This window comes from Spodoptera frugiperda, chromosome 14 (assembly GCF_023101765.2).
Source record: "Spodoptera frugiperda isolate SF20-4 chromosome 14, AGI-APGP_CSIRO_Sfru_2.0, whole genome shotgun sequence".
NCBI lineage: Eukaryota > Metazoa > Arthropoda > Insecta > Lepidoptera > Noctuidae > Spodoptera > Spodoptera frugiperda.
In genome coordinates, this window is record NC_064225.1 from 496,366 (window position 1) to 514,166 (window position 17,801).

The 17,801-nt window shown below is 40.5% G+C and overlaps 1 protein-coding gene across 2 annotated transcripts; it reads right to left on the minus strand.

The window, feature by feature from the left end:
* Positions 1-4,158: 4,158 nt before the first annotated feature.
* On the minus strand, positions 4,159-15,459 carry LOC118279338 (uncharacterized). Of its 2 annotated transcripts, XM_035599003.2 has the most exons (6): positions 14,770-15,459; positions 13,937-14,207; positions 12,968-13,110; positions 10,381-10,508; positions 4,969-5,056; positions 4,159-4,263 (listed from the first exon to the last, which is right to left on the minus strand). In XM_035599003.2, exons 1-6 carry the CDS (start codon positions 15,362-15,364, stop codon positions 4,217-4,219), a joined length of 1,272 nt encoding a protein of 423 aa, XP_035454896.2. In that variant the 5' UTR covers positions 15,365-15,459; the 3' UTR covers positions 4,159-4,216. The 2 variants fall into 2 exon arrangements, 1 of the variants encoding a protein (XP_035454896.2); XR_007705906.1 differs by lacking the exon at positions 4,159-4,263 and having other exon boundaries at positions 5,036-5,056; positions 12,823-13,110.
* Between the last annotated feature and the right edge of the window lie 2,342 nt (positions 15,460-17,801).

Here is a 17,801-nt window from a genome sequence, read left to right on the forward strand (position 1 = left end):
CACGAAATAAAGCAACCCTGAGTACGTATGTAGACATATCAAACAGGCAAATATCGGTACTACGAGTATCCTAATCCTCTCACCCTCGATAATTGCCAATTCCCAATACAGCCAAACATCGGCTATCCACAGAAACACGATTCTAACTCACAAACGTCAACTCTCGGACCCTCAACTTTTGGCACCCCAAAAAAGCATTAGAAAGCGTGACGTAAGCAAGGGAAGGTTCAATGAACTTTCATCCCTTATAGAGTAAACACGAGTCAACGACCTTGCAATGAGGGTTAGAAATTTTGTTAGATACTGTGACGTCACGGTCTATGGGTACGAGTTATTTTGACGTAACGTTACCGCGTTGCGCCTTCTGATTGGTTGGTGAGATTGTAGCAGCCAAATTCAGCCAATCAGAGCGTTGGACGTCACAAACGTGTCCATCACGTTATAGTAAAGTGAAGCACTCAAAAAATTTTGGCTGTGGTCGCCGATCGCGTGTTTGTCCTTAGGGAGACATGTTGTAAATCGTCGAGGGTGCGTTATTGAATGGCAGTATTTCTATTCTATCAATAATAAATGGGCTGGCAATCTGTTGTCGTGTGGACGTGTATATATACAGGTTTCTTTTTGACAATAGTATCTTATTATCTTTTGAGTTTTCTATTGCAAAGTTAGTATATTACGGAGCCGCGGAAGACTTGACGGGTTTACGGGGCTCTGACTCGAAGAGCAGGAATAGGAACGTAGAAGTTTTAGGCAGAAATAGTCTGATGTTCCCTCTCGCCTCACCCGAACCCGAAGTCATTGGATAAACCCTTAAAAAAGTAGTACCTATAATTTCCAAAGGATTGTTTTGGGTTCTAGAGTAATATAAGTACCAATTCGGCAGTTATGTTGCCTGCTTTGTCAGTTGGAAGAAATAGAAACCAATCTGCAATCTCCAACCTGTTGCCATCTTGTATAACTGAGTGCAGTGGCTGAGCAAAAGTTGACTGTTAAGATGTACAAGAAAAATACAGTTTTTTTTTTATATAAAAAGGTGTAAGTATAAGAAAGCGTTGCTGCATATATAGACTTTCAAATGTGTAAACCCAACGACTTTTAAAAGGCAAAAATGGTAGTAGGGAAAAATAGAAGTACTGACCTGAGTTTGTTTCGGCATTTCTTCTGTGAGTAGTCCGATAGGAAAAGCCGGCCTCATCTAGTTATTTAAGAGATTGACGTGTAAAAGTGTTATCTATACATATAATAAAATCGTAGAAAAGTGCTGTCTGTACATTGAAAATAAAAATAAAAAAAATAGCAGGGGTTATTGTTATGTCGATGTCGAACCCAAAAATGTAATTAACTTTTTTTTTGTCTGTTTGTCTGTTTATCTGTTTGTCTGTTTGTCTGTTTGTCTGTGTGTCTATGCGCGCTAATCTCAGAAACGGCTGATCCGAGTTGGATGCGGTTTTCACGAATATATTGTGGTATGCTTCAATTTACATTTAGTGTTTGTTTCATGTCAATCGGTTCATAAATAAAAAAGTTATGTCAAATTAAAGAATCACGTCGAACACTATTCTATGCTTATACAATTAATCTCCGCAACTATTTGACGGATTTGGTTGAAATTTGGTACAGATATAGTTTAGAACCTTAGAAAGCACATAGGATACATTTACATTCATTTGGTTGGGTATCGGCCGAGCGCTTCGGTACTATCGTAAAAGAAGTGTATTATCAGTCGTATGATTATTTGTCTGTAGTGGTCCTGCTGTTTCGTATACCTATTCTAAATAAATTGGTTTCGTTGTATTTGTCAATTAATAAGTTTATTTGTTGGGTTTTCCTGGTTTTCTGGTTAAATTATTTAACGTAGGTTTAGTTTGATATCGATTATTAGTAGTTACTGTAGTTAGTTTTTTTAATAAAATTGTAAGTCTAATTTATTAATTAATTAGATTAGATAGATTAGATTTAAGTCGTTTCTTTTAAATTATTTAGTTTAAGCTTGGTTATTATAGCATAGAGGATAGGTTGTAATATAATTTCTTTTTTAATTGTTATAAATTTCGTAATTCGTAGCTTTCTTTAGTTTTAAGTTAGTTTTCATCTTAAGTTCGGAAAGATTATAATATTTCTTTAGTTTAAGTCCGTTTTTAAACTATTTTTTTCAATGCCCTAAGTGAGTATACATCTATTAAATTCAAACGCAGAGCTCATTATGTTGATTTTTGAAGAGTTCCCTGGAATATCTTCTACATCTCATTTTTGAAGAGATTCCGCGAGATCGGGAACTATGTGGTTAAAACCAAAAATTTGCCGGAAGTCACTATTCCACGCGAACGAAGTCGCGGGCAAAAGCTAGTCTTATAATCAATTTGCAAAAATAAATATCATTTACCTACACATTCATAACTCTCTCTTAAATAATATGCGACTTATTTATGGACCTACAGTAAAATCACCCTTTTTCAAAACAGGTAGCCTGACCCATCGTAAAATGGATTCAATTCTATCTCTAATGGACTTTCAATTAAAGTAGAATTCACTTTGTTTGATCCAGTGCAGGAGAGGGGCCGCTAATATAATAAAATCTGATACTTACGCCGTTGATTAATCGCATTGATTAAAGCTATGGATGATGCGAGGGTCGCGGAAATGCTCTATATTATAAGTATCAATATATAGATACTAGGTACCTTTCATATATTTGTATATTACTACCTACTAGTTAAGTACCTGCGTAAAATTCATAACATTTTTTTATAGGTACGTACCTAATAATTTCATATCATTATTATGTAATATTTATATAACTGAGTAAACAAACTAAATATTCCTCTTCATAAAATTGTGTAAACTAGTTTGACAAAAATGCAGTCAGTATCACGTATCAACGAAAATCTATTATAAAATTTCTTCAAGAAAATTAATTATCCCTTTACAACTATACGATTTTTACTTCGAACTCTTAACGCCATCTTACGTCTAAAAGCAGAAACGTTGATGGCTAATGCTATCATTTACACACAGATGGCGCTGTTTGAAAATTATTTGAGTATCCTATCGTAAGTCTACATCTACATTATTTATCATATACTACTATAAATATAGGTAATTTCAATTGATAACGTAGTTTATTTATACTTACATTTTGTTTACAAGAGGCGGTATCTAATCTCATTGCCTTTACCGCTAGATGTCGCTCCTAGTAGCAAACGCCATTGCTAACTTTCAAGTCGAGGCCCAGTCGAGTAGAAACTGAATGTATCGTTTTTATATTGAACAAGCGACTATTTAATTTTGCCTTATTATACAATATTCTTCAGAGAACACTTTGGCATTTTGTTAGATGAAGGTAAGCGTCCACAGACCTGCATCGGACAGATGGCATCAACTGCGTTCACTCTATCTACAGCGATCGAATTGCCGACGCGATTATCAGCAGTCGGATAGCCGATACCAGTTTCAAGCGGATTTTTAGCATCGGCATTCCGTATGACGTCACCGGTAAGCATCGCATGTAGGCATTGCCAATGAGCGGTCCGTACGATGCGGATCAGTGGACGCAGTTGTACGAGTTTCTATACAAGACAAACTAAAATCCGTTGCGTGCGATGCGGGCCTGTGGACGCTTACCTTTAATCTGGACGGTTTTGAGATGTTGAAAGTGAGTCTTAGGTTTTAAAATTGCCCGTGTGTGCTCAAAGAGCCATCAAACCACCACAGATAGGGCCCAGTAGGGCTGATGCCTGATCCGGAGCTGCGGACTACCTAGCGGGTTTACCGGGGCTCCGGCTCGAAAAGCCGGAAAGAGGTGGTTTTTAGTCAGTAAGAGTCTGACACTCCCTCTCACCTCACCTAAGGCGAAAGAAGTCATTGGATGATTTTTCCCCTCAAAAAAAAAAGAGGTTTTAAAATTCCATGCCGAGGACATTAAAAAAAAAATTCAAAGCCCGTAAATTGGCCAAGCTCAAGACCTTGCCCTAAATGAAGCACACGATGACACACTACCAAATTAATCATTAAACTAAGAAAAATAACCTTAATTCCATATTAACACAAAACAATTACCTTCAAATTCCTTTGCAAGGGGAATAACCCATTGAGTATTAAGATAATGTATCAACAAACGCGATATAACGGATTAGGATATACGAACGGAAACAATGTGTATATCGTGGTCATATATCTATATTGTATTACTATCTAATGATATAATGATAACTATCTTCTATCTCGCCATGTGGTTGCCGATCTCACATCTAAACAGTTCGTGTCCTGTTGACAAAGAAAACAAATGTTATTAAAATAGGTATTCACACTATTAATGAAGTAGCTAACTAATTCATAGGTATTTTTATTAAATATTTATTACGTATTTTTAGGCTTTTGCCCTAGAGTGGGACGATCATGGCTGTAATCTAAATCTAAACTATTAAGTATTTTTTATCGTTTATATAAAAATAAATTGCTGTTCGTTAGTCTCGCTAAAACTACATAACTGCTGAACCAATTTGGTTATTTGTGAAAGCTGGACTTTCCAGTGTGTGTAAGCTTTAAAAGGTGAGAAAAGTTATTAAGGCGTTACGAAGTTTGCCGGGTCAGCTAGTAAAAGATAAAAATAATATGGTGAGAACCGGTTTGAAACCATTTAATATGGATGAAATCAATTGTAGAATTGAAGTTTTTACTGATAACTAGGCATTGTAAGTCCCCATTACTTTTAATTAAAAATAATGGTTAAAAGTTCTACTAGTTTCGACTAGACTGCGCGACGTCGCCGCGTCCGCGCACGCTCCTCACGAGGAAGTCTCTCTGTGACTCCAAACGAAGTCTCTCTGTGACTCGTAACTAGTAAAGCTTTTCTCAGTATATTCACGTGAGTAAACCGTTATTTTTAGTTAATTTAGTATACCCCACGATTTTTCTTCCATGTACTATGATAGATACATTAAAATACCTATCTAGTTTAGGGTATATTACCTTGATGAGTAGCAACGTGTTCCCTCAACTTCTTGATACTGATGAACTGGTCCTGGCACACGCGGCACTTGTAGTGGTAGTCTACTATCTGTAATTATAAAACACAAGAGTTCGAAAACGGTTTTAGGTTTAGATACCCGAGGTAAATTTTTCTAATCAAATCAAATAACTTTAATGCATCTGTGGGACACATGTTACCTCAACGCACTCCTTACCGCCAGCCTGCAAACATCAAACAACCGCGCGCGCCGAGCGCGCCGCGCATACTGCCGTGGCGCGGGCGGCGATCGAAGACAATATCCATCCGTTGAAACAAACATGAAACTGACCACGGCGAGATGGGGGCGCTGTAGTTATTTATACGCGGGCGCATTCGGTCACTCAAAAACTAGGGTCCAGCTACCCTAGATCTGATTGGCTGAGCCATTTTGGAATGATTTTGATGTAGGTACAACGTTCACAGATCATTTGTATATATAGAAGCGAAGTTTTGGAAAATAAATTCATTCACATTTTGACCTCATCATCGCTTGTTTGATTTACTCAAAATACCCAAGTCTGCGTGTGGAAGTACCCCACAATTGGTGACCCCGAGAGAAAAAAAAATGTCGCTGGAGAACTCAAGCGAAGGAAGCAAGCCCAAGACGATGGACTCCGACCTAGCTGCCATATCCGTCCAATCAAGACTGCTACCTTTCTGGCGGGAGATTCCACGAGCCTGGTTTATCCAGTTTGAAGCCGTCGTGGATCCTTTAAAAACTTCAGATGACCAGAAATTCCGCTACGTGCTACAACAGCTGCAAACAACTGATCTTCAACAGCTGACGGACATTTTATACAACCCACCGACCACGGAAAAATACAATGCTGTGAAAAATCGTCTACTCGCCGTGTACGACAAGTCTGACGTCAAGAATTTCCAGAAGCTGATCAGTGGTCTAGAGCTGGGTGATCAAAAACCCACACAACTGCTGCGCAAGATGAGAGAACTAGGGAGCGGCATGATCACGGATGAGGGATTAAAAATCGAGTGGCTTAATCACCTACCCACACAAATGCGCGTTGTGCTATCGGTCAATACGGAATCATCACTAGATACCCTCGCAGCAATGGCTGATAAAATGGCAGAATACTCCGAACCCGCAACGGTTGCCGCAGTGTCCACAACCTCGCAAGAAACCATGACGTCACAGTTTGAAATACTATCGAAGCAAGTGGAGAAATTATGCCTTGAAGTGGCTGAGCTACGCGGACGATCAAGAGAACGCCACAGAAACCGTTACACACCTTTCCGATCACGGTCACGTTCACAATCTCGCCGACAGAGTAACAAGACGTCAGTCAAACCTGGTGATCCTACGTGGGAGTGTAGATATCATTTTCGATTCGGTGAAAAAGCAAAGCGCTGCGAGTCACCGTGTTGTAGAAAAAACAAAAATAAAACGGCGTCAAACTAGCCTCGACATCGACGGTGGCGGACGTCGATGTCCCCTGTTCCACCAACCGCCTTTGTGTCTTCGATCGCGACACTCGACAGCGTTTCCTCGTAGACACCGGCGCCGAAATTTCCGTGTTAGCCGCAACAAATAGAAGAAAAATAAAAACAACAAGCGCCTACACATTATACGCTGCAAACAATACACCAATCAATACTTACGGTGAAAAAACGTTAAGGTTGAATCTTGGCCTAAGACGCAGTTTTCTATGGACATTCATCATAGCCGACGTTAAAACCTCGATCATAGGGGCTGACTTCCTACGACACTTCAAACTGCTGGTCGACCTCCACAAGAAGAAGCTCGTCGACTACGTGACTGACATATCAATCGACGCGTTTGAAGTTGCATCAAGTGAACAATCAGTGCATGTCATTAGCTCTGACCAGGCATACTATGACATACTGAAGTTATTCCCGGAGGTGCTGCGACCTATGTCCTTGAAGGAGCCAGCAAAACACGACATCGTGCACCATATTGAGACGAGTAGCCCACCGGTCTTCGCACGAGCCCGCCCTTTGCCGCCCGATAAATATAAGGCTGCTAAGGAAGAGTTCGACCACATGCTGGAACTCGGCATATGCAGACCTTCAAAGAGCCCGTGGGCGAGCCCGCTGCATATTGTTAAGAAGAAGGATGGAGGCCTAAGGGTATGCGGCGACTACCGACGACTGAACGCGGTTACTCGACCTGACCGCTATCCTATACCACGGATACAAGACTTTACGTACCAGCTGCACAATATGAACATATTCTCGAAACTTGACCTCAAAATGGCCTATTATTGGATCCCAATCGCAGAAGACGACGCACAGAAAACAGCCATTATCACACCATTTGGGCTGTTTGAATTTACATGTATGACGTTCGGCTTACGCAACGCTAGTCAGACGTTTCAGAGGTTCATGCACCAAGTGCTGCGTGGCATTGACAACTGCTTCTGTTATGTCGATGACATTCTGCTATACTCAGAGAACGAAGAGAGCCACAGACACCTTCTACGTCAAGTACTGGAGCGCCTTAAGAAGTATGGCGTCATGCTAAAGGTTGAGAAATGTGAGTTCGGCAAAAACAAGATTAATTTTCTCGGCTACGAAGTCTCAGGGAACGGGATCAAGCCCACTGAAGAGAGAACCAAGGCAATATCAAGTTACCCGAAACCCAGGACAATAGCAGAATTACGACGCTTTCTGGGTATGCTCAATTTTTACCGCAGCTGCTTACCCCGTCAAGCCGAACTACAGAGCGAGTTAAATAAATATCTACACAACATGAAACGAAATGATAAAACGCCCATTGAGTGGACACCGCAGGCAGAGTTGGCTTTTGAAAAGTGCCGCCAAAGCATTTTGGAAGCCACAGAGCTGATGCACCCACTACCTGGAAGTCCCCTTGCCTTGATGTCAGACGCTTCTGATTTCAGCCTAGGCGCTGTTTTACAACAGAAAATAGGAAACGGTTGGAGGCCACTCGCTTATTTTTCAAAAGCAATGAGCTTAACCCAACGTCGCTACAGCGTATATGACCGCGAACTATTAGCGATTTATACGGCTGTCAAGCACTTCAGGAGACTTATAGAAGGAGGCGACATCACAGTGTACACAGATCACAAGCCACTAGTGAATGCACTAACACGCCCACCGAGTAGCAGTGACACTCCGCGTCGAGAGCGTCAGCTAAATTTTATCAGCCAATTCTGTACGAGCATCAAGTACGTGCAAGGCGAAGATAACTCGGTGGCAGACGCACTGTCACGAATTGAAGACATACAATGCCCTTCAATCATCGATTACGCAAAGTTAGCCAGCGAACAAGAAAAAGATCCTGTGTTGAAACAACTCAAAGGTCAAACAAACCTGAAGTTCATTGACGTCACAATGCCTGGGATTCAACAACCAATCCAGTGCGAAACATCTACCGGAACGCCCCGACCTTACTTACCGATTACATATCGTTTTGAGGCATTCAAAGCTCAACACGATTTGTGTCATCCCGGCGTAAAATCAACTAGAAAACAGATGTGTTCCAAATTTTTCTGGCCCAGCATGAACAAAGAAGTAAGCGACTGGACTAGAGCCTGCATCAGCTGTCAGCGAGCGAAGGTTCATCGTCATGTAGTAACCCCGTTGAACGAGTTCCCACCGTCAGCACGCTTCGAACATATACATATAGACATAGTGGGACCACTGCGATTGTCCAATGATCGACGATACTGTGTGACTATCATTGATCGTTGCACTAAGTGGCCAGAAGCCGTTCCTGTGCTCGAGATTACCGCTGAGGAAGTAGCGAAAGCCCTATACGTAAATTGGATTACTAGATTTGGTTGCCCGCTAAGAATATCAACCGATCAAGGACGGCAATTTGAATCATCATTGTTCCGGTCACTAATGATCAAGTTCGGAATATCACGAATACGAACATCGGCGTATCACCCACAATCCAACGGCATGATCGAGCGGTGGCACAGATCATTCAAGGCAGCACTGATGGCACGCGGCACTACTACACAGTGGACAGAAGAGCTACCTACTGTGTTATTAGGTTTACGCACGGCTTTGCGAATCAATAACAGTTTAAGCCCAGCAATGATGACGTATGGCACTACGCTTCGCTTACCATCAGATTTCATCGTGCCAACCAAGTCAAACTTTGAAGAGAACGACTATGTACGCCGCCTCACAGAAACCATGGCTTCGTTAAAAAGTGAGCCTCGATCAAACAACAGTCGAACAAAAACATTCATACATCACGATCTCGCCACGTGCACACATGTTTTCGTGCGCAACAACACTGTTCGCGCCCCGCTAACGCCGCCGTATGACGGGCCGTACGAAGTTATCGAGCGATATGACAAGTGTTACAAAATAAAGTTACCGCTGCGCACATCAGTGATTTCTATAGACAGGCTCAAACCAGCCTATATCCTTAATGAGTCTGAAGAAGATCATCACGGGCCTGATCAAGCAACCCAGCCGCACATCACAAAATATGGAAGGACCGTGAAGCCCGTTGTACGCTTTGCTTAGAGGGGAGTGATGTGGGACACACGTTACCTCAACGCACTCCTTACCGCCAGCCTGCAAACATCAAACAACCGCGCGCGCCGAGCGCGCCGCGCATACTGCCGTGGCGCGGGCGGCGATCGAAGACAATATCCATCCGTTGAAACAAACATGAAACTGGCCACGGCGAGATGGGGGCGCTGTAGTCATTTATACGCGGGCGCATTCGGTCACTCAAAAACTAGGGTCCCTAGATCTGATTGGCTGAGCCATTTTGGAATGATTTTGATGTAGGTACAACGTTCACAGATCATTTGTATATATAGAAGCGAAGTTTTGGAAAATATATTCATTCACATTTTGACCTCATCATCGCTTGTTTGATTTACTCAAAATACCCAAGTCTGCGTGTGGAAGTACCCCACACATCCATAGTGTACAGTGTGGTCTACAATTTTATCGTATAAGCCGGTAAACGAGCCAGCGGATCACCTGATGGTAAGCAATCGCCACCGCCCATGGACACCCGAAACACCAGAGACGTCACAAGTCGTTTACTGGCCTTTTAGGGGTTAGGAATTTAAGGGTGATTGGGGAACAGGGGATTGGGAAGATTGGAAAGGGGGTAATTAGACCTCCTGCCTCTAAATCCTTAACACCTCTGGTGTTTCGGGTGTCCATGGGCGGAGCCAATTGCTTACCATCAGATAATCCGTCAAAGTCAAAGCATTTATTTCAATTAATCCTAAATTAGGCACTTTTGAAACGTCAAATTGAATTGTCCGTCAGTCAGTCTGTCAGTGAAGCTACGCGTCTGCTCGTTTACCGGCTTATACCTACCATAAAAACCAATTGATATTTTATCCAGACAGTTAATTCCTAGCTGCTATTTAACGAACACAATGACTTACCTCAGCCAAAATAGAAGATATAACAGTCTTATATTTCTGCACATCTTCCGAGGTATGTGTCTTGAAGTGAGCCAGTAGGTTGTACACCGTCACGAACGAGCGCGTACATATCGGGCAGGCGATGCTCTCTGTAGAGGAAAGGAGACAAGTCATTAGATTATAGTAACAGTAAAACTAACCGACGCCGCGAACCTTGGTTCACCTTGAAAAAGGAAATCAATTATCTGGGGCTTGTTTTGAAAGTGCCAACGAAAAAATTGGTACGTGTCGATAGAACTAGCCATTTGGAGCAATAGTTAATACAGCAATAAACTTGTAGGATCCAAAATGTAGAAGCTACACAGGTTTGAAGATTCATCATTTTCATACATTGTATGGAGGCGTCTGATCTCCTTTTCTGCGCATATTTTTTTCTTACGTAAGACATTTATCCTATTAATAACAAACCCAACAAAAAGAAGAATTAACGAAATTGGTTCAGCTGTTTTCGAGGTTTGCGCTTAGCAATACATTTAGCTTTTTTCATTTTCATATTATAGACTAGCTGATGCCCGCGGCTTCGCTCGCGTGGATTACGGACTTTCTAACTGATAAAAGTAGCCTAAGTTACTCCTTAGTGCATTAGCTACCTGCCAACAAAATTCCCATCAAAATCGGTCCAGCCATTTCAGAGATTAGCAGAACAAACAGATCGACAAACCAAATCAAATCATGTTTATATGCTCAAACACATGTGTACATACATTAAAAAAAGAACAATCGCATGCCAGATAGCAGTTTAAAATTGTAAAGAATATGATAAATGATATTTATTTCTGTAAGTAGGTTATAAAATAACACTTTTACACGTCAATATTTCAAATAGCTAGATGAGGTCGGCATTTCCTATCCGACTACTCTGAGAAGAAATGCTGAAACAAACTCAGAGGTCATAGTCTCTTTTAAAGTCCAGACAATGAAATAGAGGATAATGTGAGAGAAGCGTGCAAGTTGATTCTGTAGTGGTCTTTAGAGGAAAGAACCACAACAGTATGAGTATGCTTTTGGTGTACCTATGTATTGTATGTATATTCATATGCATGTAGTAAAAAGCGGTTATTTCAATATTACACACAGACACTCCAATTTTATTTATTAGTCTAGATTAGATGAATTATGATATTGTTTGGTATCTATTTATTAAAAGTTGACTGGTATTTCATAAAGATAAGGCTATCATTCAAAGTAGTTGTTGAAATAAACACGAAATAACGATAAGAAAGGCAATTAATCATTACAATTCCCTGAAAAAACAAAATATTTTTGAAATTTAAATTTTTATCGGAAATTTTCAGTATGACACAATTCTTTGTGTAATCTACAAATTATTGACTCGGGTGTTATATTGTTTGTTGATGAAGCGAAAGAGGTACCTATGTAAGAACCGTAACAGTTGGCGTTCCATAGTCTCTGCCTACTCCCATGGCAGACAGGTGGAGCCTGTCACCTGTCCGTCCTGTCTCAGATATGTAGTTAGGGACATTTAACAAAACAGTGATGGATATTTAAACACGTGATCATACTCATGATTACAAACAACTTTTCCAAAGAAACTTTTTTGTATACTCACAGGTTTTATTTTTATCACAATAACAAAACAACTAATTTTCGCGTGCTCTCGCATGATCAGCTGTTAGCAGTTAAAGTAACTATCTAATTACTATATATAGTCTACCGATAACGGGGCCGCGGGCGCCTCGCCTCGCGAAATTTGTTCTCCACCCTCTTTTACATGGGACTTATAACTCAAATGGTGAAAAGTGACTGTACACTATACAGTGGCATTACATGCCGTAATGTGCACATCTGCCTACCTCATAAAGGTTACCACAAATGGGGCTCACTACGGCTGTTACCCGATCCGGAACTGCAGCCTACCTAGTGGGTTTACCGGGGCTCCGGCTTGAAAAGCAGGAGTAGGAACAGGGTGGTTTTTAGTCAGTAAGAGTCTGACACTCCCTCTCACCTCGCCCAAGGCGAGAGAAGACATTGTATGATATCTCCCCTATAAAAAGTAGTGTTATTTCCAAAGGATTGTTCTGGGTTCCAGGGTAATATAAGTACTAGTTAGCCAGCTATGTTGCCTGCTCTGTAAGCAATCAGCAATCTTCAACTCTAGCCAACCTGTTCCCATCTTGTATAACATAAGATGATTCCCCCTTAAAAAAAGGCTTGGCGTGACGATACAAAAAATAAATCTAATAATCTAGTATACCTCGCAATAGTTATGATGCAAGAATTACCACTGAGGGACTCACTCTTAGTGTTCTTCTTGACGCCGCGCCACGAGGTCTGGAAGCAGGGCGCGCACATCCTGCAGTACGCCAGCTCCTTCATGTACATCTTCTAATCTAGTATACCTCGCAATAGTTATGATGCAAGAATTACCACTGAGGGACTCACTCTTAGTGTTCTTCTTGACGCCGCGCCACGAGGTCTGGAAGCAGGGCGCGCACATCCTGCAGTACGCCAGCTCCTTCATGTACATCTTCTAATCTAGTATACCTCGCAATAGTTATGATGCAAGAATTACCACTGAGGGACTCACTCTTAGTGTTCTTCTTGACGCCGCGCCACGAGGTCTGGAAGCAGGGCGCGCACATCCTGCAGTACGCCAGCTCCTTCATGTACATCTTCGCCTCGTCCTCCTCGTCTTTCTCTTCTGATTCGTCCTTCGTGTCTGATGATTTTCTGTAATGGACCATTTTAATATCAAAGTTAGGCAGTAGGGTATGTTACATCACTAATATGTAAGTGTGGGAGAGCCATGCTTCGGTACGAATGGGCCGGCTCGACCGGAGTGACACCACGGCTTCACAGAAAACCGACGTGAAACAACGTTATGTGAGTGAGGTTACTGGAGGCCCAATGGCCCCTTCCCAATCCCCGTTTCCCCAATTAAATTCCTATCCCTCAAAAGGCTGGTAACGCACTTGCAATGCCTCTGGTGTTTCGAGTGTCCATGGTGCGGTACCGATTGCCCACCATCAGGTGTTCCTTCTACTGGTTTACTAGATTATCCCAAAAAGGAAATAAAATAAATATTCCAAGCAGAGAGCGCGATGCGCGCGAAACTCGAGTCGCCAGTAGTCGACAATTGCCGCGTCGTGTGTCGCGGAATGCTGCTCATGAATATCGACGGTTAAAAGGAAATAAGCGACATTTTGGTCAAAAATGAGTTTATTATGCTATCCTACGTAAAATTTTCCTCTTTCGAATGCGCTTACTCTCAAGGCTCTACGATGACATTTTTGGCGTTTATACCCTAGAAAAAAAAAACATTTTCCTAGTAGTCTTTCGACGACCGACAAGTTTAAACGGCTCTTCTGAACATTTGTCGCTTATACCCTATTTCCTTTCAACCGTCGATATGAGCCTCTAGCATGTCTGGAAACTAGTCGAGCTACTCGTTAAACAGTTATGTGAGTAAGCTGATAACATAATACCTAATTAATTTAGTATGTCTCACGAAAGTTATAATAAAATTATAAAATAAATACATGAAACAATAGCTAACCTGTCACTTGCAGTTATCAACTTGTACACCGCAGAAGAGGATTCTTTTGGTTTGTACGCAACGAGGACTTCTCCCTCCTTAGTCTCTTCTTTACTGAGAATCACCTCATCTGTGATATGATACGCTCTATGTCTTCGTGTAGCCAGCCCGAATGTTGTCAGAACCTTTTTCTCCTTGTACCGAGGGAGCACGCATTGGAAGATCTCGGACTTCTTATCACCATCCTCGTTCTCAACCGATGTCTTACTCCATATTGTCGTTTCTGGTTTACCTGTAGTTATTTAATTATCAGTTTCATTATGATGTAGATATATTGGGTAATATCATTAGGTATGTATTTGAATGTGTATAATTTTATAATTATATTTTAAATGAATTAATTGTAATAAGTATGTTTTTAATTAGTGGCATATTATAAATACGGTTGTTACAATTAAGTAATGTGTACAGCTTAACATTACTTTTTATTTTATTTTTTGGCACAGTTAAAGATTAAGAATATTGATGATCATCAGCCTGTTCTCGTTCACTGCTAGACTAATAAGCCTCTATAATGGGACACTACTGAGCTGAATATTACACATTTACCCCAACAGTCATTGATTCTTTGACAAATGTGACCGGCCACGGCCACTACAGCTTTGTAAATCCTTTGAGCCACATTGGTATCTTTAGCTATTATTACTACACATAAAACAAAGTCAAAGTCAAAAAACATTTATATTATACCTAAGTTAGGCACTTTTAAAGCGTCAAATTGAATTGTCCGTCAGTCATCAGTCTGTCTGTCAGTGAAGCTAGGTGCTCATTCCAAAGTGTACAATAATACAAACCTGTTTGTTTATTCGGAACATTACGAAACACAACAGTTCTAGTGGAACTGAAAGTGTCCCCTCTCTCCGGCTTCAGTAAGTTGTCGCAATGTTTAAAATGTTCCAAACACACGTTATTCCAGTTATTCAACCTCTTTTCGTCAGTGTCCTCATTTTTTATAGCTTTCACGGGCAAGCATAGTGGGTCATCGTAATCTGGGATCCTTATTTGACATAGTTTACGGTCTATGGTGGGCTCTTTAACAGGTAGATACTTCACCTTCTTAGCTGAACCTAGTTTCGAAGTGTTGGCTGGTTCTTTAGCGTGGTACGTTTTCACTTTACTTTTGATTACGTTTTGTTTTTTCTTCTTGCCTTTCGTGCTTGGTGGACTGGCAGGGACGAAGTCATTTCTGGGATCGTAATCTGAATCCTCATCGTCCTTCCTCCTCTTGCGTCTACGTTCAGCCGGCTGCCGTTCCACAAGCAATGGGGTTATCTTCTGTTCGACGCGGGGCACTAAATGTGGAACCTGTACAGGAACCGCTTGAACGCATTGCTGAACAATATCTGCGTCTTCATCTAAAAACTCTATATCACCATCGGATTCAGCCATAATTTTAATATTTAGCTTAGTTTTCTTTAATAATAACAACACAAACTATCCAGTAAAATCGTTTATTTATTTTGACATAATCTGTCAAACTCTACATTTTCTTAAATTGTCTCTGGATTATCATTCGTTTAGAAATCATCAAATCAAGCCGACACAGGCTCTTCGAAGTATTTTAATTTAACTAGCTTTGTAAGCGGCTTTGCCCATTTTTATGGCGCGGGTTTAGGATATAGAAATGCTTAGGTAGTAAGTAAGTAAAGTATATGGTAAATATCTTTTGTTTTAGGGAGAAAATCCTCATCATCCTTGCCTTTTCACGCCTTGGGTGAGGCGAGAGGGAATGTCAGACTCTTACTGACTAAAAACCACCTACTCCTGCTCTTCGAGCCGGATCTTCCGCAGCTCTTTATCTCTCACCAGCGCTTCTGGGCCCCAATTATGATGATCTGATGGCTCTTTGAGACGCACGCGGAAACATGACGCGCCGTAATTCTTTCTAAGTTATTTTAACCGTGGTATGACTCAAACGTGCTGACAAATAATTTCATGGAATTTAATTACCTAAACCAGACATAAATAAAAATACTTACTTACAGACATTCTTCCGGTATTTACAAACCTACTTAATGAAATTTAAATGTGTTGTCGCAGATTATTATCAAAATATAGACCTGATAAGAATATTTTGATGACTATCAGCTATATTGAATTTATGCTGTAATCTACGCACTTATTTATTAAAACCATAATAAATTATACAGACTTTAGTATCAGTTTTTGCATGTTATGACTAGATAACTAGCTACTCTCACGCGGTTTCACTTGCTTCTTGGCTCCCATTAAGCATAACAAGTGGTACAGTTGTTTGTGCCTATAGTACCTACACTAGGCTGTCGCTTTCGTGCTCTCCTGACTGTCCGCACATGCAGAGTCTTGATTTATTCATGCATTGACGATGATCGACGGATCTCTATGACGTACGCACCATGAGCGTAAGATTTTGTTCGCAGCGCGATGGACGGCTGTATGAATAAGTTTAAAGTAATTAAAATTATTGTACTGGCTAATAACTAATGTATTGGCTTAAGAATGTAAAACTATGCATGAATTTTTCTACTAATAAATACTTTTAATAGCGTGATGTATGTTATAAATAATAGCCTTTGACTGTATCATGTCAAATTATGCATTTTTGTCTACTAATAAATGATAAATAAATAGCGCGATGTTTTATAACTAACTATAATAAGTAATAGCCTTCCTAGATAAATAGAGTATCAAACACAAAAATAATTAATTCGGATGTAGATTCGGAAATTAGTGCGTTTAAACAAACAAATAAACTCTTCAACTTTATAATATTATTATTACAAAGTATAGACTGATTATAGATAATGCCCAATTATTATCCAATAAAATACCTAAGTAGAAATACTTAGGTTTTTCAAGAGGTTCCTAAGTACTGACAAGTAGTAAACGGCGATGCGGGTGTGCTCCTGGGTTTTTAGTGGGTATGCCGGGCATCTACCGGAGAGTCCCACACATCCAAGGGTCAAAAAAAGATGTTGTTGAAAATTATAATCACTTTTAATGGCCTAGGGATTTTATCTGAGAAATAAAGATCGAAAGTCCTATTTACAAGCACTGGACCAGCCAGGCAACCACATAATAATTTGTACCTAATGTCGCACTTTTGATAGTATTTTCGGTCATATTCATTAATAACTCAAAATCTCAATATTTTTTAAACGTTGCCTCACTCTAGATTAAATTTTCTCCTGTATCGTGGTATCGAGGGTGCGTTTACAAACACAATTACACATGCACATGACACCCATAACGGAAATAACAATTTGTGGATCACACAAAGAGTTGCTCCGTGTCGGAATCGAACCCGCTGCACGTTGCGCGGCAGCCGGTTGTCCTGCCACCGCGCCAACCGTGCAGTCTAATCTAGTCTTTGTGTAGCGTATGTAAAATGGTCACTCCTATTTAAAAACGTAACGAAATCAGTCACGTCTTCATTTGGTTAGTTTACGGCAAACGTGAGCGCATGAACAATTACGTCTACAGAAGTATTATTGTCTGCAATTTTATCAAAATTCGTCATTTTTATTTTGGTAATAGTTCGTAATCTACTTCATTCTTAATGATCGAAAATTATTCGGGCATTGATCCTCTTAAAACGTCAAGATAAGTAAAGATAGATTTATTTATGTGATAAACTTTATAAAATAATGAATCAATGTTTTTCTTTTAGAACGGCCATAGAAAGGCAAAGATATGGAGAAGTTTGGAGGACCCTTTGCCTCCGGCAAGACAAACAGACACACAGAAGTGGAGGAAGAACGCACAAATACTAATAGCTTAAGATATTTTTTTCCATGTCCAAATAAATAAGAAACTAACTTTTGCCCGCTCCTTCATCCGCATGGAA